Source organism: Alligator mississippiensis, chromosome 16 (genome assembly GCF_030867095.1).
Source record: "Alligator mississippiensis isolate rAllMis1 chromosome 16, rAllMis1, whole genome shotgun sequence".
Taxonomy (NCBI): Eukaryota; Metazoa; Chordata; order Crocodylia; family Alligatoridae; genus Alligator; species Alligator mississippiensis.
The window spans coordinates 33,519,108-33,540,410 of NC_081839.1; the positions used below are offsets into that span (position 1 = coordinate 33,519,108).

The 21,303-nt window shown below is 44.4% G+C and overlaps 1 protein-coding gene across 5 annotated transcripts in view; it reads right to left on the reverse strand.

The window, feature by feature from the left end:
* CADM1 (cell adhesion molecule 1) overlaps positions 1 to 21,303 on the reverse strand; it is a 265,868-nt gene that overhangs the window by 33,308 nt on the left and 211,257 nt on the right. For 3 of the 5 annotated variants that reach the window (XM_059719749.1, XM_059719747.1, XM_059719746.1), the window contains exons 6-8: positions 11,978 to 12,077; positions 8,788 to 8,960; positions 4,187 to 4,261 (exon numbers count right to left, since the gene is read on the reverse strand). In XM_059719749.1, coding sequence (XP_059575732.1) covers positions 4,187 to 4,261; positions 8,788 to 8,960; positions 11,978 to 12,077 — 348 coding nt within the window. The remainder of the gene's footprint in view (positions 1 to 4,186; positions 4,262 to 8,787; positions 8,961 to 11,977; positions 12,078 to 21,303) is intronic. The other 2 variants (XM_059719750.1, XM_059719748.1) reach the window with 1 other exon arrangement.

Here is a 21,303-nt window from a genome sequence, read left to right on the forward strand (position 1 = left end):
TTAGCTCTGCAACTGAAATCTCTTTCATCCATCTGCTCACTTTTCAAAGAGAGATGCAGTCTGTCCAAGACCATCCCTAGATTTCACAAGATACCACAGGAGTATATATGTAGCTTGCGCAGGGAATGGGAGGGGAGGGAAGACCAACCTGAGTTAAAACCTGCCCCATCTGAAGACATTTATTTCCATGCGTTTCGGTGGGAACCAAGCATGAGACTAGGTAGCAGAACTTGAGAATACTTTTACCAGCCAACAAAGTGGCTACCAATATTCTCACTGCATGCGAACACTTTGGAAAGGATTAAATTAAGTTTCCTATTGCCTCCCAACATTGTTAAAACGTATTTCTACACTGCCACTCTATAATTCTTCCAGTTGATGCCTGGAAAACATTCTGCTGCTACAAAATACTTCGGTTAGAAAAATGGGAATAAAATTCCTGCAGTTTTGTACGAGAGCGTAATCAGCAGTGTTAGGCTGTTGAATGTTTTATATCGAACCATGCCTGCGATGGGCTAAACAACTCAAGGGTAGGAGTGGAATTAATTTTGCCATCCATTTGTTAGATTTGACTATCAAGTTAAATTTAGTAGACTGTCTGATCTCTGTAGAAACTGAGACTGAAAACGTTCAGTTCCATAACCTTTAATCTGTTTGGAGAGAGGAGAAAACGTTAAATTCTACGAGCGCAGCCTTCAGGATAAGATAAATACATATAGAGCGGTTCACTAAGACACAGTAACTCTGCAGGATCACATCCATCAAAGAGAGGGATTTGACAAAGTTGATCTAGTAGCAATTTCAGTTTAACAACGCCTCGGTGCCAGCTCATTCATTAGCGCAGAGGCATTTTGTGCGGCAAAAGGATACAACTCTTGGGATCAGGAGGTTAAGGTGCGACTGTAAGGCTGCCTCAAATCTTAAGCCACGAGGCCAACAGCAGAACTAGACAGAGCAGATAGCAAGTCTGTAGTAAAGCGGGGAGCTTGGGATGGCAGGCCTGATCCTGCCCTTGCTAGCATCAATGGAAAAGCTCCGAGGGATTTTAATCAGAAGCCTAGGATCAGAGCTCAGGTTTTAATGTAGACTGGCCCCGTTCACACTGACTACCGGACTAGCCTAGGTGCAGAGCGGTACGGACACAACATACACCCTGCTTAAAACTGTGGTCTAAAGTCCTTTGCTGCCAGATCACTAAACCATGACAAAAGATTAGTCGTCAGGACATCAATTCTTAATTCACGGACTACAAATACATATGGACATCGCTTGACTAATAAGTGATGCACACGAGCGCATAGGTGTATGTTTGTACATACACAACAAGCAACTGAAAAAGATCCTCAGTTCATCTTTGAGGAAGATGAGCGTTAAGCCGGTGGATGGATTGGTGTAAGATCCTTGATGCTGCAAGAGGAAAAGACTTGAAGTGAGGTTTGGATCTGAAAAGGTGCTGAATAAAAACTGTTCACTTGCTTGCTCAATAAAACCTGCTGTCTGCCTACTCCAAGTGGTAACTGCTTCTATTAGTGAAAAATTACCTGGTTTTACTACCTTTCTGTTCTGCTGTGCCCAGCTGAACGGGTTTGGCAATGGGGAAGAGAGCTGGCTCGCACCTTTGAACTGAGTAAATTCCAACCAGCAAGATGAATCCTCCTCTGCATTTCTATTACGGTCACTCTTCAGAGCAGCCGTGGCATGCCCACCTCCGATTCGGCAGCCTCGGTCTTCCAGTCAGGACATTTAGCGTGCTTTGAAAAAAAGACTACCAAGGAAGAATAGCTGGAAAATCCGTATCAGAAGATGATCACCTTCCTGAAGAGAAGGGTGATGATCATTTCCTCCAGCACTGAATAAATAAGTGTGAACAACGTTACCAAGCCCAACAAAAGCCGTGGGAGAGGAAGCTTTATTGTCAGCAGCGTACGTAGCTGAGTGTGTGACTACCGGGAGCATCATGATACCCAGAACTAGCTCACCATGCCAGAGCAGTCATGTCCAGGTGCCTGGTGAGACAGCTGTGATTTAGACACGTTCGTGTCAAGTGAACTCCACGGGAAGGTCCTGGAAACTTAGCACTGACTAGAGCAACTGGACTTGAAGAGCTGCAGCTGACAGCAATGGTGTAAGGGATGAGAGGAAAGATTAAAGGGGAAAGGCAGTATGGAGCTGCAGCAGAGGCCCTTGTGAACTATGACTTGAATCAAAAGCTGAGATGACCGAGTTGGACCACAGAGGTAAAGAGGATGGCTCTAACACACCCGCTCCAGCCAGGAGCAAGACTATGGGCCGAGCACCACGTGAGCGAGTCTGCACAGCTACAAACCCCGACATGTAAGAGCACATATTTAATCACGAGTACGTAGGACCAGTTTGCAGATCCAAGCACAGAGGGTGCATGGGGACGAAGGGAAAGTGAGCAAAAGCAACACAGAAGCTGCTTAAGATGCCCTCTTACAGTGTGGACGGTACCAGTGATTGGAGGCGCTGGGCTTGAAACAATAATCTTGCGGTAGTAGAGTATGAAAAGACAGCTTCACATTGCTCTTTTGGCTGGAAATGCTAATAGCGATCCCCAAATTACATATTGGTGGCACTTCAGTTCCAGGGAAGAGAGATGAATGGTACCAGCTTTTGACCTAACCTGGAATATAACAGAGCCGGACCAGGGTAAGTTTTCCTTTGCAACCTTTTCAAATTCTGTAAAGAATTAACTAAATACTCGATAAAAGAGGGGGAAAAAAAAACATAGTTCATATTTCATTCAGTTTGAGACGCATTTGATATCGCCTTCCCCACAAAAGGGTCTTAAAGGAGACTTGCGAACATCGGGGTCAGAGATTAAAAGCTGTTATAAAAAATAAAAACAGATTCAGAGATTAAGCAAAGAATTGGAATAAATGACCAAATCCCAAGGTTGGGGAAAGGTTAATCACGGCGTCTCCCAAAGAGCATTTCTAAGGCTGGTGGAGGTCAATATATTTATTAAAAACCTGGAAGGAGGAAGACAGTGAATGGCAGAATCTGGACAACACGATGGAAAGATGAGAGAAAGACAGCTGCACACAGGTAAGTGATAAGGCACGTTGGCAGGAAGATTTTAAATTGTTTGCTCACATCTTTGGGAGGTGATTTACTTGTCAAAACTCAGAGAAGAAAAAAAAGTCAGGACAGTTAGAATCAGCAACGTGAAGGCACAGCAGTTGTCAAAAGTGAATAAAATGCAATGCTGTTTTTATGAAGGAATGGCGTCTAACACAATAAATATTATGGCATTGAATAATCGAGGGGACACTCGCATCTTCAGTAGCAGGGGCACTTTGTCACTTTTAACCAAAAAAACCCAAGAAAACCAACAAAACCAAAACATCAAAAGAAGGTAGCTGAAATAGAAAAGTCCAGGAAATGGCAATGGCAATGAGTGGAGGAATTGCTGATGGGCAGGGACCCCGGAAAGGCCATCCTAGTGAATGACTGGAAAGATTAGGTCTTGTTACAAAGGAGAGGAGCAAGAGGCAACAGGATGGATGAATGGAGAATGATGAGTGGTGTGTTATGGTCAGTTGGGCGTTCTTATTTACCGTTCCCCAGAACACAGGAAATAAAGAGATTGAAAATAAAAAAGCAGTTTTTTGTCGTTGTTAAAAAGGGGATAAATATGAATTTGTAATTAAATGCATATTTGACTGGTGGTATTCCTTTTTACAGGACAATGAGTAGATAGCTTATTACAATTCAGAAACGGATTAAGCATCTACAAATAAGACTAGCAACTGCAATCAGACGAGTTGGATAAAGTGAAGGACCAGACTTCATATTTCCAAATGCTGAGACTGACGGGGCGAGGAAGAAATTTAAGACCCACTCCCCATACTAAGTGTGCTTTAATGGTGTTTGATACACCTTCATTTGAACACTAGCCACCAGTGCTGGAGTTCATGGCCTATTGGATTTTTTCCCTTGACATGGCAATTTCCATGTTTCAAGAATGTCGACACGAAGCCCTGTCCAGCTTCCAGGTTACAAGACACATGCACAAGAGAATGCATGCCAAGGGAAAAAAAGTGTGTTTTTTGGGTGGTTGGTTGATTGGTTTGTTATTTTTCCCCAGGCTTCAAGCTGTGTTTATATACATAAAAGACAATGCACATTCAGGACATTTCCAATGGTTATGAAGGTACTGTACCTGCGATGGTGGTAGGGATGGTGGTGGTGGTGGTGGTGGTGGTTGTTGTGGGAGGAGGGAGAGTTGTAGGGGGATCTGGATAAAAAAAATAAGAAGGAAAATAAAAAGAAAAAGCAAATTAAGAAAAACAAGCAGAACACAACCATGAACCATAATGATCAGAGAGAGAAACACAGACACTGAGAAGCAGCATGGCGGTTGGAGGTCTTTCCTCCCCTAAAGCCAGGCGGTAATATTGCAGCTGATTGGAAAGACAGAGGCCTTCAGCAGCTGAAAACCAGCATAGTCCCATTGATTTCAATGAATCTACAGGCTGACTTGCACCCGCTGAGGCATCAGGCCCAGAATCTCTCTCTCTCTTTTTATCATCTGTAAGTGTTACAAAATAAAACCAGCATAAATTAGTCAATGGGAGATAGAGAGATGGAATGGGAGAGCCGTAAGAAAAACAAACCGCAAACTTTCCGTGACAAGGAGAACAGTTTACTACATACGAAGAAAGGCACGATGGGGCTTTGTTGTTGTTCTACATTTATATGTGCAAATTCAGCTGGGGAAGCATGTGCGCGAGCGGGGCTCCCGCTGTACTTAACAACGAACATCAACAGCAGATAAGTGCTTTTTACTCCCTTCTCCCACAACTGTTAACGTCATTATTCTTCCTCCATCGATACATGTCAGCAGGATGTTAAAAACTACTTTTAAGCGAGTAATAAATACAAAGAAATGAGAATGTCGCTACAAAACATCAAGCGCAAGGCATGCAAGATTTTGCTGAATTTATTTTAAAATCGAGTCAATATCTTTGCGACTTATAAATGTTTTAGTACGCTTGCTTTTGTTAATAGTGCATCCTTAATGAGAAAAAGTAGAAAGCTGAAAAGATTTCCTCTCTTTATAACTGATAGCTATTTATAAAAGACACTTGACCTGCTGGAGCCAAACAAACAGTACCACTCTATACAGTATCAAATATTTACAGTGTATAGAGGTCCACCTCCTTATAAAAAGAAGTGGGATGGGGGTGATGTGAAAAGATGTAAAAGAAAAAATATATATATGTGCGTGTGTGTGTGTATATATATATATCAATGCCCAAATGATCAAACTGAATGTGTTAAGTAGTCAGCAAGACTTTGAACTAAGAAATCATTCTGCAATAATAGAGCATGAAACGGTTCGTAGGCCTTTGATTTTAAATTTTATCTAAAGCATGTCAACTTTTCATCACTGACACATCTGCTACTCTTTTATCTCCAAGTGAGCTCTCAGATTCTCTGATTAATACATCTGAACTTTAATTATATGCTGCACCTTTATTGTGTTCAGTACAACTTCCTGAAAGTTAAGAAACATTACCTTGGAGTTCGCTTCATTGTGAAGTCAGCTGAAAGAAAATGATCATTTATGAAGAATGTCTTTAAACATTTTGTTCTTCTCCTGCAGCGGAAATATCTGGGTCCATATCTTTGTTAGAGAGGGTTTGTTTTTTTTTATTATTCATTTCCTAACTAGGGCTAGGCTGATAGGCTGCTACATCAATGTCTGGTTACTGGCGGTCAAAACAGACACAACCAAAGCACTGGAAACCTCGCCCTGCAGATGGATGCTGATGCATTGAACTCGTGGCACTGGCTCCACTAGGGAAAGTTGCTAATCGACAGATTCAGCCCCACTGATCAGGAGAGACGCCTGTCTGTTCTCCCGTGTTAATCATGCTGAAGATTTCTAGGATATGGTCCTGGTCATTCTCAGTGGCGGCAGCAGTGAGATATCCATTTCTATTTAAGAATCAACGTTTCCAGTCTGCATTATCTCATATGTAAGTAGGCAACCCTATACCAAGTGGGCAGAGGAGAAAGTTGCATCGGGGCAGATCAGCAGCAATTACCATCCAGCGTCTTGCTGCTGGAAAGCTCTTAGACTTAACGCTAGTTAAATGCACGTGTTAATTGATAAGGAAGCTCGTCTCAGTGAGGTAGAGTAGGGCTGGCATGTCAAACCATCATCATAGCTCTTCTAGCCACTACACACCACTGCATCCAGAAGTGTTAAGGGACTTGTTAAGACACAGACCGATTTGACAGACTAATTGCTTTATTGGTCCCTGTTTTAAAGTGAACTTGACGTTGGTGGACAGCACTGCACTGACAGCCCTGGAGAACACATCCTCCTCATCGACAGAGCGGGTAGAGGGGCAAGCAGTAGAGTAAATTATCCTCCATAAGGAAGACTTTCTCACTAACCCTGCAGAGACCACTACTAGAGGTCACCTTTATTGTTCACTTTAATTCTTTTTCTACTGAGAAAAGGAGCTGAATGTGTTGACAGGTCATGGGACGAATGCCTTCTACTAGGACCTGGGCAGAGACATTCCCATCAGGGCACAAATCAATACTCATAATATTTCTCAGCACTGCCTTGTGCTGGATCTGCACAGGGGTGCTGCAGAAGATAGCCACGAGCCGTCCAATTTGTGAGGCCAATGGCTCTGAACTCTGTATGGGCATAATGCTATTCAGCTGTCCCTATTTTTTGCTGAAACGTGACAAGATGGGACATATAACAGCTGGTTGACTGTGGATCACTGGCAGACCAGACATGTCCCTACGTGCCTTTGTCACATACGCAGGTGCAGAGATTAAAAAACCCTTGAAAAACGTGATTTCTTTTAAAAATAAATTTAAATCTCAGCCTTTTGGGGGACATTTAGTAGCCAACGAGGTGCAGCACTGACAGCACTGGAGACCGAAGGTCTCCTCCAAACAGCGTGCAAAGCCGAATGGGCGATAGCACGAGCCACCGCAAGCTCTAAAAGCTCCACTCCTCCAACCACGCGGGGTTCAGAAGGGAGTTCGGTCTCTGGGGCTCCATGAATCATCTGCCTCTGCCGAAATGGCTGGAAACTCCTGCTGGAGCCATTCAGGATATTAGTTTCCCCAGATATCTCCTCTAGGAACCGAAGCAAGACCAATTCTTTTGGTGTCAGCAAGGTTTTGTTTAAAATTCTCATTTAGGGAAAAAAATGGAGTATCTACAGCCATTCAAAGAGTGGGGAAATAATTTTATTGCTGTTTTGTTGTAGAAGCAGTTTTCAGAGTTTTAGTCTCTTATGGACTCCTTGGTTATTATGTTTAGGATTAATAGCATCTGGAAAGCACACGCTCAGTGTTAAACGTGCTGATGAGGTAGGTGTGCCATGTCGTCTTTCACTGTGGAAGGTTTAGAGCTGCAAGGTCATTAGTCTCTTCTTTAAATAAGCACCGGTAGGAATGCCTCTTCGCCCTGCTAGGCAGACAGGATAATAATTCCTTTGAAGCATGGATTTCTCTCTGAAAACTAATTTTTGCCTCAAAAAGTTGAAGCCATTTTGCACCATCAGCCTACGAACGTTTGGTGTTCATGTTTAGCTGACTGCTAAACCTCTGGGATTTAATTCCATCTTTAGATAAGTGTTTCCAAAAGGCCTAAACACTGTGCACAGAAGGTGACTTCTGTGCATGCAAGGCGGAAGATGGGTATGCAAGCAGCTAGATCTGTGCAGGCACAAGGGCTTTGGAGGTGTACAGCTCCAGGTGGACATTATGTGAACTGAACTGCAAGCCAGAGTAAGTCGCTGTCGTTTGAAAACAAGAATCCCAGCCTACGCTGCGTTAGTCACACAGATGACACTGCTATAATAACTGCAAGAACTCAAGGGCTTTAGAAGCCTTTGGCTTGACAGCCATTCACTATCCCACTGAGCTCCCCGAAGAACATGCTCGCTTCACCTGCACTGACTGGGGCGGGGGGAAGCATTTATACATCGTAGGGGAAAAAAAACAACCCCATGCATCAGAAGTTTTTCTAATGGACTAGTTTTACACATGTAGCCCAAGGGAATTGTTCATAATTAGACTGGGGGATCACTCTTCAAATGTCTACTGAATCTTCATTATATGCAAGACCTTCAAGACAAGAGCACAACAAGGCTTAAACTGATGGCAGAATAATGCAGAGGAACTGAAGAATTAAAGTAGGTACTTAACAGCACTCTAAAAAGATGCTGAGAGATGTTTTAGTGTCTGCTGGCAGCAATAGATAGGTTTAAGACATCTCATTCCTCCAGTTTATTTACTGGTTTGTAATTGTCTGGATATGGCCGCTGATTCTTCAGTAATTTAACTTGCTAAAAGCAGTCTGGAAAAACAAACCTGTGCCACTGCTGAAGAGCCTGCAAAGTGGGTTGTATGAGCTGGGGACATGTTCTACAACATTCGGGACGGTCAGGATGGACAATTCAAGAGTCCCCTCTTTGGACCCCTGTACTGACCCACTCCGAACACCGCGTCGGACAGGACATCCATGGCAAGCCCACCACGACAGCTCCAGAGCAAGCCACTTACTGGACTTAGGAGTGAGGGGTTTCTGCAGCTGAGGTTAGCGCAGGGGGAAGGAAGAAATGGTTGCCCAGCCCCCATAACATAATGAGAGGATGTGTTGGATGCTATCAGAAGTTCCTGCATCAAGCAAAATGTTTACTTTTCCAAAAGCTTTTAGAGAGTGGTATGTAGCAATTATGTGTAAATGAGTCTAGTAGAAAGATGGTTTTTCTCACGTACCGTATACAAACAGCATGTAATCCTCATATGATTTCCCCACCACGTTTGAAGCCTCACAGCGGTATGTACCATTATCTGTTTTGTTTAGGTTACTAATGAGAAGGTTTGTACCAGACAGTACAACGTGTTGAGGCATCTCATCATCTACTCTTAACCATCTCATGTCCGTAGGCCTAGGGAGGAAGGGGAGAAACAGTTGTATTACTAATTCTTACAGACAAGCCGGTCTTCTCAGCATTTCACCCACATACAAACATTACATGACAGCAGAAGACCTAAATCAAGAGACACGAGAAAGAAATAACACAAGATTCTTCCTCTGCTTAGTCCTGATCCACACGCCGCTGGAGTTAATCTACAATTGGACAATATACTCAGGGTGTCACTTTTTTGGTGTTGCTTTGAAACAGTTTCACACAAGCAGGAAAAAGCTCATTAATAGATAAGGATGTAATTAAGTAGGTGGGAACCCAAACCCAACTGCTTGAAGCCTATGCTAGAGAGGTTGTCCTGGTAGGCATAGCAGCTCTGAGCTCTTGGACAACACTTGCTCAGGCATGTGAGCCACATTAAGAGAACTGCTAAATTTCAGCGAGTTCAAAACCCTCCAAAAAAGGGCAGAGGGAATTAGTCCTTTTCCCTTTGGCAGCCCATGTTCACGTCCTGCTAATGGCACTCAAGCGAACGTCAGGTTTGCATAGCTCAGGGAACAGCATTAGTCGGGTACTGCAGAGCCAGACAAGGGAACTGTCATTTCTCTAAGTCTCAAAATGGCAATAAGGTTTCCTGACGGATTTTCTTCTACGGTTTTTTTTTTTAAAGAGAGGCCCAAATCAAAATCTGGAATTGAGAAAATGTTCTGCAGCACACCATGTAAAAAATACATGATGCCTCTTAGATGACTACTGTCATGAAAACTTAAGAAGGTATTCCCACACAGCCCCCTTGCAAATAACCCATCCCTTAGCGAGCACCAGAATATGGTCTAAAAATACTCTGAACAGAAACGGGGCTGTAAACACTTCTGATGCAAAAGGGGAGGGACGAGGCACACGGGCCTCATCCAGAGCTAGTGATGTAGCACGCTGCCTGACCACCAGACAGCCCAAGCACAGGACTTTAAAAACCTTTCAACATGAGCATCTTTAAAATGGCATCTAAAAGCAAATCTGCATTCTCCTATTTTAGAAGCCATCGAGTTTGCTGCCACTACCCAATAAAATGACTTTAAAAAAATAGAATATCTAACTGCAAGTTCCCAATGCCTTGTTAGCTGCATGCAGTATCTTGAAATAAATATACAAGCAGTCTAGAAGGATTGAGATCTGCAGAGTAACAAGTTTCTGCCTACAGCCATGCCAGCATGACTAGAGAAAGAGCATCAGTGTAGATATAAACACTAATGAGAGAAGTAAGAATATATGCAGCTACTGCCCCCCTGTTCGACAGCATCCTTCTTTCCCTCTAGAAACAAAACAGAGAGGCATGCAACTTACTCAAATATAGGCTTTAAATGAAAGCAGGGAGGCCTGGAGCTTTTTTTTTTTTTTGTAGTTGGTTTTGCCTTTAGGGAGAGAAATGAGTCTGTAGCCTATGATGTAACTGCCCTTTAACCTCACCAAACCAAACAAGCCCAACTCACAAAACCCCCAAAATGAACCACCCCCTCAAGCAAGTACAAAATGGAGTTGAAGGAAAGTCTGGGATTTCTTTGGCTAAAGCATCAGCTAAATCTTGGACAAATGTAAGGATCTGAATGCAACTTTTGCTCAAACACATGCCCATCAGGCAGCCACATTCTTACTCTGTACCCAAGTTGCAGGAGGAAATATGGACTAGGCTAGAGCTTGGCCTGATAATAGCACTAGCGGGAATTTTTGGACAAAACCTGGTTTGTCCCCGTCAGCAAATGCCCACTTCAAAACTTACTTTCATCCCGAGGCAAAACGAAACATTAGCAGAATCTTGAAGGTTCGACAAGCAGAAGTCCTGCATTTCTGACCAGTCCTGACTTCCACTCCTACCTAACCCTGCCGTGTGCCTAGACTCCCTTGGGCCGCCTGCTCCAGTATCCCATCCGTGAAAAGGGCATGCTGCTTCCAGCCTACCTCGCTTCACTTCTGGAAGACCTAGCGGTTCCCAACACTTGGAAATCCTGGGATGCAGAGCGGAGCAAGAGTGTCTGTCCCTAAGACAGCTGTGCTCTGGGCATAAGATTTGTGGTGTAGCAGGATATTAGATGTGAATTTACAATGCAAAATGGCAGCAAAAAGGCCACCACAGTACTCAGCTGCCTATACTTCCTGGCAGTGCACAAAGAGGTAAAACCCTCCAACTAAATGGCTTTAAGACCACAGCTGGAAAAGCCGATTCAGTTCTGGACCCGTTACCGAAGCCGTAGCCAGGCTGTAGGGAGTGCGGAGGAAAGTACTGAACCTGAAGAAAACAAGGAGGTGAGGGCAGGGCTAATCATAAACGATAGGCTGAGAGGCTAATTAGGGTGGGAGAACAAGTATTTGACCGAAACAGAAGAGTCGTTATTGAAGAGAGGCTAGGGCTACAGGGCTTAAATGAAAATGAACAGAGAGACAAATACAGGGGAAAATTTAAACTTTGATGTCTGAATTCACAGTCAGGGTGTCCAGACTGTGGAATAAGCTCCCTCCAGGGGTGATGCGGTCACCTACCCTGGACATCTTCAACAGGAGACTGGACGGTCATCTCGCTGGGGTCACTTGACCCCACTTGTCTTTTCCTGCCTAGTGCAGGGGGCTGGACCCGATGATCCACCAGGTCCCTTCCAGCCCCTGACAGTCTACGAATGTTTGTCCTGTTGTATCATATACTAAATTGCATGTAAGGATCCCAAAGGAAAAAAAATCCCAACCATATCCTACACTGCAAACCCCTCCCAAAAATAAAATCAGGAAGAGTTGTGTGATAAAAAAAGACTATTTTGAACTCTTTTCTATTCAAAGTGATACAAGTTCCAGTTCGCGGTCTCATAGTAGGGCTGACGTCCAGATCCACAAAGCATTTCCCTTTCATCCCTCCATGTTTTTATGGCTTAACTATTTTGCCTGCAGTCTCAGGCAGGTGATTTCTACAGCAAGAAGCTAAGGCATGCATGTGCCCCTTCTTCTGCACCGACACGAGCAGCGCTGGGCGACCCGCGGAGACCTGAACTTACTGTGGTTTTCCAAAAACGGAACAGGACAGTTCGAGGGGCTCCCCTTCTCTTGTTAGGCCTTGCACCGGGTAATTCTTCGAAACCCGCACTTCAGGCTTATCTGCGTGACCAAAAAAAACCAAAAAAGGATGTTTAATAAATGATCTCGTCAAACAGAATCAGATGCATCGACACCCCTAAACGAGGCAGTCATCAGTGCTGCGTCTTCCCTTTCCCCCACCATCCCATTCATCTGCTCGGTAAGTAAACCCAGGTTTTCTCAAATTAAATGGACTAATAACACCAAAATGTGTAACACGCATAGATAAGAGATTCCTACTCCGAGCGCAGCCCCAACGCTTCCTGGGAAATGCATTTTGTAACAGTGAAGTTTATCTCCGAACTCACTCAAGCTAAAGGGAACTCATTTGCCTTCATGCTGAGGTGAAACCAGAGATATTTGTGGTGCTCAGAATTGATACATTTTATCATGTATCATATATTACTGTATGACAATACTTTGTGCCACTGCATATTAATATATGTTGGGCTCTACTGGAAGCACTTCTGTTAGGGAAGACGGAGAGAAATCAAATGCCGCTGCCTTTGTTTGAACAAGCCAAGGTTTTAGCTAGTCCAAATGAAACTCTTGTAAATCCTAAAACAAACACAGGGGATTAAAGAGTTTATATCGAGGGAGGCAGCTCAGAAATCCTTTAGAAAGGCCCTGTAGGAAAAAAGGCTGGAGTCCACAATTAATAAGAAATGCATTGCCTTCAACTACCAAAATACAGATTAAAAACACAATTTCAACTGTAGCTAAAATGTTATCAGCATGAAAAAAAAATCAATCCAAAGCTACAAATGCCATTAAGCCATATATATTTTTTAGAAACTTACTCAACTGGAAGAAATAGGGGAAGGCAGGGGAAAAAAAAATCAGTATGCATAAAGGTCGAAACACTTTAGACGTTTTTATTTCCTTCGAGAGTCACTACTGCTGAAACTATTGGCTTGTTGCGTTTTATTAACAGTGTTTAACTCATTAACATGCTTCCTATGGAATAATGGAGATAAAAAAATCCATGGCTGGGTTTAACCAATTTAAACCCTCATAATTTTCAGCAATGGAATAAACTACACCAGTAAATCCTCTCCTGGGATAGCTACACCACAAATGCATTTAATAAACTAATCCCAATCACCAATCCCTCTAGCAGCTATGAAACCACAAGGCATGACGCCAGGGCTTAAAAATATGGCATCCATATGCTGGTTTACCAGGTCACGATGCACAACTGTAACTTTTTAAAGACACAAAATCATACTACACTGGAAAATATAAAACTTAACATGCTTGAAAACACCAGCTGACCTTCCGAGCAATACAGTTTAATGTTTGTGAGCTGCAAAAGAAATATCCAAGAGTAACTCTTGCAAGCGTTCCAGATATGACCTGAAAAAAGTCAGCCAATCCTGAACAACCAGGACAGTCAATCCTGTGTGCGGTTTTGGGCCCCCCACTGCAGAAAGGATGTGGACAAGTTGGAGAGAGTCCGGCGGATGGCAGTGAAAATGGTTGTGGGGCTGGGGGACAGGACTGGTGAGGAGAGGTGGAGGTAACTGGGCTGATTTAGTCTGGAGATGAAAAGACTGAGGGGGATTGAATAGCAGCCTTCACCTCCCTGCAGGGGGGCTGCAAAGAGGATGGAGCTGGACTGTTCTCAGCGGGGACAGATGACAGGACATGGCTCAAGCTGCAGCAAGGGAAGTTGAGGTTGGATATTAGGAAAAACTCTCACTAGGAGGGTGGTGAAGCACTGGGACAGGTTACCCAGAGAGGTGGTGGCATCTCCATCCTTGGAGGTTTTTAAGACCCGGCTAGACAAAGCCCTGGCTGGGATGATGTAGTTGGGGCTGGTCCTGCTTGGAGCAGGGGTTGGACTAGATGTGACCTCCTGAGCTCCCTTCAACCCTCACTGTCTATGATTGTGTGCTAACCAGCAGTATGTTAGGATCTGGCTCATGGCTCAACTCTGCCTCATAATACTAGAGCCTTCCCAGTGTGGATAGGAACAGGCATCTAGTCTGAGTTAGATACTCGTCGGCATGGATTCCCCTTACATGGGAAGGCAAAATAAGGTCCAAGTCTGAGAGTGGCAACCTTGCTTTGCAATGTACTGTGGTACGAACATGCAAAGCAGACCGAGGAAAGGCAAAAGCAATATTGGGATACACAACCGAACTTTCTGTGCTCCGCTTTGCAACCCAAGTAGTCCTTCAGAGCCCTAGCAGCTTGGAAAGCTTAGCAATGCTTCGGTGCGGGGGAAAGAGTTAAACTACACCCAATGCTGCAAGCAAGCCAAGAGTTGCTTCTGTCAGGCTTATATTTTTCCTACCGTGGTCAAGCTAAATCTGTCCCCAGTCAAAAACTGTTTTTTCTTTGCGCTATCCACTTATTAGTCTTTGTTTTGTGGCAATACAGAGGAACCACAGTCAGATGTCAGAGCCCCGCTATGCTGGATACACACACACACGAGCATGAAGGATGATGCCTGGCCAACACCCTGTACCAAGCAAGTTGCACACAAAACAAATTGTGCTGCTGTCTGCTTCTTTGCTGCACCACTTTGGTTGTCATTAGATAATTTTTTAGTGTTTCTAATGAGTTGTTTACCATCTGCCAATTATATATGCAAATCAATGGGAACATCGAAGAGATCTGCCATCTCAGGGATGAAGTATATGCTACTGATTGTTTCACTTCAAAATTATGTAAAGCAGGACTCTCCCCCATGTACTCTTCATTAACAAAAACAAAGCCAAGTTACTCCTGCTCTACGTTCCTATTACACATTGTCCTCCCAGAACTGACGTACTTACTATAAAACCTTTGCCTGCCTCTCCAAGGGCTGGTGCTCCGGGTTTTATTAATACAACATAAATACACGCATGGGGAAGGAACCTTTCTGGCAGAAATCTCACAGGGGAACGTCCCACTAAGTTGGATTTCCCCAAAAACTGATTATTATGGAAGACCTTTATGAAATTAGAAAGTACTTCAAAGTTAGGATGGGACTGAAAGGCCAACTGGATGCTCAGAAGGCCTGACATTTTAATAAGGCTGTAATGCAGTAATTTCCCCTTAAAGTGAAAATGTTCCCTCCTTGAGGTAAGGATTTTCTTTCTTCTTCTCCCTAGGGAGAGGTATTTTAGGGTGGTTTGGTTGGAGAGACCTTTGGCTCATGGGTTTGCTCAATGCCCGGCACTGGGGGGACCAAGCACAACTGGGGGGTTCCTAGATGTTTTAAGAAGCAGCTTGAGGTTGGTTCGATTGTTAGGGCAGCTTTGAATATCTGCCACAACGATTTATTGGTTATTCAATATTTTATTTTAAATGGCTACATTTCAAGACTCGCTTAATTAACAAGACCTGTGGAACTAGCCTCCGGGGCAGTTCCTGCGTACCGCAGATAGCACGGTAAGGCACGAGGCCAACAGTGAACAGACTTTTGCTACTCCGTGCCATCTAACCACCCTGAGATCGAAACTGGGAGCCTCTTTATGTCATTATACGGCAGGATTTTTACATAAAAACAAAGCAATTCTATGCATCTTGACCACAGTATTATGCCATTGATAGTCAATTAGATCTAGCAATCTGAAGCTACTTCCTAATGCACTTATTCCTAGCGGGTGTTTTTTGTTTGTTTTTTTAAAGAACGGTCCACTAATTTAATAAGGCCCCTTTATTAAGCTAAATTAATTCAAAAGCTAAAGCAATATACAAGGTTAAATACCAGCTGTCTAAAGGTCACACAGCAGCAGCAACCAATTTGAAAAACTTATTACAAAACCATTTTGGATTTTATGAGATTTCTTTAAAAAATGCACATTTCTTGCCAGAAAAAGTAGAAGAAAAGCTGCTTTTAAAAGAAGTGAGGCCGAAGCTGGCTCTTTCCCCTTGTTGACTGATTACAGTTTAAATGTGCCGGACCCGGCGTGACACTGCATGATCTTTGAGTCAGGAGGTGAAAAATCACAAGGTGTGTCTCCCCCCCTCAGCCTCCAAACTTAGGTTTTTAATTTCATGAGCAACCAAAAAGCTAAAGATTCCTCCAACTAGATCGTCACGATGAAGCTATAATGCCGCCACTCTCAGGAGCGCTTCGTTGCTGGCACAGGGGTGCGCTTGGCTTGGTCTCAGCCTGCAGGTGCCAATATCCCCCTTCGATCTCAAAGCATACCAAGAGGACCCAAGCATCGGTCTTCACCTCCTGGCTGCACAGGGCACGCTGCCCATCGCTGGAGGTCAACGCCAAGCCTGCAGCATCCAAGCCAATGAGGATGTCCCTGCACGGTCGCGGCTGGCCTGCCTGGCCACATACCCACGTACAGTCTGTAGTGCTTGTGATGTGTGCACTCGAGCCCTAAGGCTGGCCCCAATTCTCTGCGCCATTACGCAGAACCATGCTGTTTCCTGTCTTGTCAACACTTGGGTTTTTTTATAAAACTAACCCAAATGCTTCTCCTTTCCAAAGAGCCTAAGTCACCTATCACACCGCTCCCAGAGCCTCTCTGTCAGAAGAGATCTTAAAAAAGTTAATATCTATTTGTAGTCTTTAAGGGCAGGAGTGACCGCTACATCATCTAGTCTGACCTCCACTGCATCCGAAGCCAAACAGGTTTCACCTTACTGAGTTCAACAGTCTGTGTTTGATTATCATAGGAAATGAGGACTGAAGGGAGCTCAGGAGGTCACATTTAGTCCAACCTCTGCTCCAAGCAGGACGAGCCCCAGCTACATCATCCCAGCCAAGGCTTTGTCTAGCCAGGTTTTGAAAACCTGCAAGGATGAAGATTGCACCACGTCTCTGGGTAACCTTCCAGTGCTTTACTACCCTCCTAGTGAGAGAGTGTTTCCTAATATCCAACCTCACCTTCCCTTGCTGCAACGTGAGCCCATTGCTCCTTGTCCTGTCATCTGCCCCCACTGAGACCAGTCCAGCTCCATCCTCTTTGCAACCCCCTGCAGGGAGGTGAAGGCTGCTATTCAATCCCACTTGGTCTTCCCTTCTCCAAACTAAGTCATCCCAGTTCCCTCAGCCTGTCCTCACCAGTCTTGTCCCCTAGTCCACAGTCATTTTTGTTGCCCTCCGCTGGACGCTCTCCAGTTTGTCCACATCCTTTCTGTTATGGGGGGCCCAAAACTGGACATGGGACTCCAGATGCGGCCTCCCCAGTGCTGAATAGAGGGGAAGAGTCACTGCCCTTGACCTACTGGCACCACACCTACCAATGCAGCGCGGTAAGCCAGCCAGTGCAGCCCAGCGTATGTATTAGCAGATCCCCTGCAGAAACAACACTCGCCTTGACTGGAAGATGTCTTGTGGCAAGGACTCTCACCCCTCCCTTAGTCACTGTCAGAAAGCCCTTTTGGTACCCAGATTTTTTTTCCCCTTGGAGAAAACAAAAAAGGCACTCAGATCCAAGTTTCTCCTCCTGAGCCACTTTTGTCCCTAACCATATCTGCAGACTTTCCGTGCCTCTACTCTGCTTTGAACATCCTTTTAGAAGTACAGGCAGAAGATTTACACTAAGGTCCCAGCACCAACCCAGCAGCACTGTTTCCAGAGGGAGACTCATCGTCCTGCTCCTGCTCACACCTGTCCACCCAAGCATGCCCTCGCCCCTTTCGGGCACTGGGAACTCAGGCCGAGTTGCTGGTTTCCTTGGACCCCAAGAATCCTTTGCTAGGAAACGTTCCCACCTCTCGTTCACTGTTCCAATGTGTTGAAATCTGCATTTGGCTGTATTAAATTAAAACACTTACCCCAACTCAGACCACTCTCTAGGACTTCCCTATCCTATCCTCACGTACCATTCTGCCGATCCTTTGGGTTAGCCGCAGATTTTAATCGGCAGTGATTTCAGGTTCACTTTGACTCGATTCGTGAAGGATATTTAGCAACTTTGGGACGGCACCAAACTGTGTATTCTGGCCCCCACCTCTAGACATGCCCCATTTGTGATGATTCCCCAATGACTAATTAGGGATCTACCAGTTCTTCATTTCTCAATCAAATTAACATATGTTTTACTGATAATGCACATTGCCAACTAATCAATCAAAGTGTCACACAAGACTAAGCCCGATGTCTTGCAATAGTCTATAAAATCTACCTCCTCCCCGTTACCAGAACAACTTGTCAATTTGGGGAACGGGACTGGGTTTCTTTATCCCAGCATGTCCCTGCTTGCTTGTGCACGTACGTTCGGGATCACGTGCAGCTCTCCCTGAGTCAGGAGTTTGTTCTGAAACTTTGGGCTATGAATTCCCCTGCCTACCCTGCTGCTTAGCACAGCCTGTACCAGTTGGCTGTCACTCTCCATCCCTAAATTGGCTACTTTTCAACAGGGCTGTATGCAAAACAAACTATCCCAAGGGCAACTCGATATTCTTGTTCTAATTATCTATTTTGAAATGGCTGCCCTTAATTAATGCTTTACGTTTATATAGCTCCTTTCATCTCAAACGATTCCCATAGCACTTCCCCAACTGTAGGCCTGCCATTGCTTAGAAATCACACTTGACTATTGAGTTCACCTTAAACCATAGGAGCTGCAAGGGGCACCCGACGGGACAGACGCTGCCAGCTTCCCTGACAAAGATATATATGCATTTAAAATGCTGTCTTGCAAACAGACTGGGCGCTTATGAAAGGCCCCGCAGCTGCTGCCTGGGGCAGAGCGCTGCTCCATGCACCGAACACGGAGCAGCAAGGCAAGTCTCTTGCCCCAGGCATATCCAACCCGGAGAGACCCCCCTGTTTCTGCCAACATGTGCGTTCCTCCAGGCAGGACAGCGCAGGCTCTGTGGCTTAATTCTGGGACTCTTTGCAGCCAACAAGGCTGCTACCGGGCACCAAAGAGGATTTATAGTTTTGCCCACAACTACCCACGTAACTCCAAGTCTTGTTTTCTGTCGAACCAGGGGAGTGGAGGGTGCGAGGGTGGCTGGCCTCCCCCCTTCCCCCCGCTCCCTGCAGAAATGCGATCAGCACATTTGTAAGGGGGGAGGGCGGTGCAATAAATTTAATTCTGTGGGTGTATACAGTAATTTCACTGTCCACAAGAGTGATTACGAGCTGCAGTGAGCGAGAAAATTGCATTACGCTCATAAAGTACGGAACACGCTTTTTGGGGCTGTGTCAATCATGGCAGAGTTGAGTCAACGCGCTCCACTTGCCCCCCGTTCTTCAGGAGTTTCAGTGCAAGCGATACCGGGTGTACGCCCCAGGATGATGCCCCTGCAGGAGACGGGCCCACTTTAAATACACAACAACAGCGCTGAAATGCAATCATTAATTATTTAACAACAACAGCCTGTGAAATATTTCTCTAGCTCACGAGAGCTTTGCAAAAACTCGGCCCATTTCTAACCTTTGCCACCTGGCACGAGCAGCCGGCTAATCACCGTTCACGGACGATACAGTCCATCAGACTGAAGTCAGAGCACAGCCAAAGGTTTTCTTCCCAAACACCGCCTCCAAAAATCAACCAAATGAACAAACAAGCTGTTTAAATCGCATTGAAATTCACGGTGTGTACCTACACAGAGCAAGAACAGATATTAATGCTCTTTGATTCCCCTTCAATGCAAAATCTCGTGCTCATTAATGACACCTGTGTCTCCGAGCAGATACACAGATATAGCGCAACGTGTGTGCTGCTCTCTAAGACAGGGGCACGTTTCCAGGACAAACCCAAAGGGTTTAACTCTGCTCCAAACTTGTTACGCGCTGACATTTTCCCAGTGACCAGGAAACGCAGACAAAGAGGAATTCTTCTCTAATGGTGCTGAGAGAAAGGGAGTTTGTTGCCTCAACATGTTTGTTTAATCCCAGATCTTGTGCCAAGCAATTCTTCTGATGACTCGGTTAGGAAGTCCCCTGCCAAAGTTGCGTGTTTGTCATACAATTTTTAAGTTTAAAAATCCTTTTTCCAATTGATCATCTCAATCCCTAATGAGTGTGGCCCTGCTGGATTTATGACAGATGGTCTCCTCGGAAAGATATCTTCAGGTCAAGGAGTCTATCCTATCCTCCTCTACCTTCCCTCATTTTTATTTTCAAGTTCAGCCAGCACGCTCTTCCGGGTACTCTTCCCCTCATTTTCTGATGTGCAAGAGGTATTACCTGTACGCTCACCTTCCAAGTCTCTGGGTTTTGGACCGCTGTTTATAACACAGGGTAGAATCGTTTTGGCTAATAAATAAAATTAATAAGCAAAATGTCCAAAGAAATGTGATTTTCAGCAGTTTTGCTCCATGGGAAACATCACAAAAACATCAGAGGCAAAAACGCCCATGTAAGCTAATTACGGGAAACAACTTTGATTGTTAAAATAATAAAAAAGCCATCCGTTCAGCTGGTATTTAATGTGAAGCTTTGCAGGTGCTCTTCACATAAACATAGGCTGGGACCTGGAGTTATCTCCTTTCAATCAGCATACTTTTTTTATAATATAAGAGGTCAGAAAAACTAATATTTCTTTGCAGGGTAATAAGATCATGTATGTCATCATAGCACAGGGATTTATCCCACCCCAGAAGTGTGTGTTGGCAGTGCTGGTTGTCTAGCTGGGCTTTTTAACTCAGCTTTTCTATTGCTAGGAGCACCCATTAGTACCAATGCGATGGCCCGTGTTGTGAATAAATATCAATAGGAGTTTGCAAAATAGACAGCTCTGTCAAAATGAACGGATCTTGTTTTTCAATGAATGGCTAAACGGGTGACTGACAGTTCATGATGAGTCCTGCAAAGACTTTTGGATACGAAGCACCTTTTTTTTTTCTTTTTTTTTTTAAGAAGCCCTCTCTGGAATAACAAGAAGAGATTTTTAAGCATGTAACTTGCAACGGGAACGCAAAGTAAAGGGAAAAATCAAAGCGAAGATGCTCCGGCCTTCTTATCCCATTGTGCCTTTGCCGATTCTTTTCCGCACAATGGCAGGTATTCAGAACAGTGTCAAACCTTGACTCTGAATGCCTGGCTTGCCTGTGCATGGCCACCTTGATGTTATTTAGATTGTTCTCCTCTATTTAATGTATAGCATGCTGTTCTCGTTAAGCAGCTTGTTACACTATTAGAGGTACTTCCTCAGATGGTAAACTCTACAACCTTTGCCATCAATTAGACATCCTATTACAGGCAACCATAACGTAACAGGAGTGCAGCTCTACCAGAAGCATACGCATGTTCAAAGAAATGGCTAGTCACTTGGTTTCTGGGGGCTGCGCATACCAAAACATTTTATTTTTTACTTCAAAACATAAAACTTGGTTC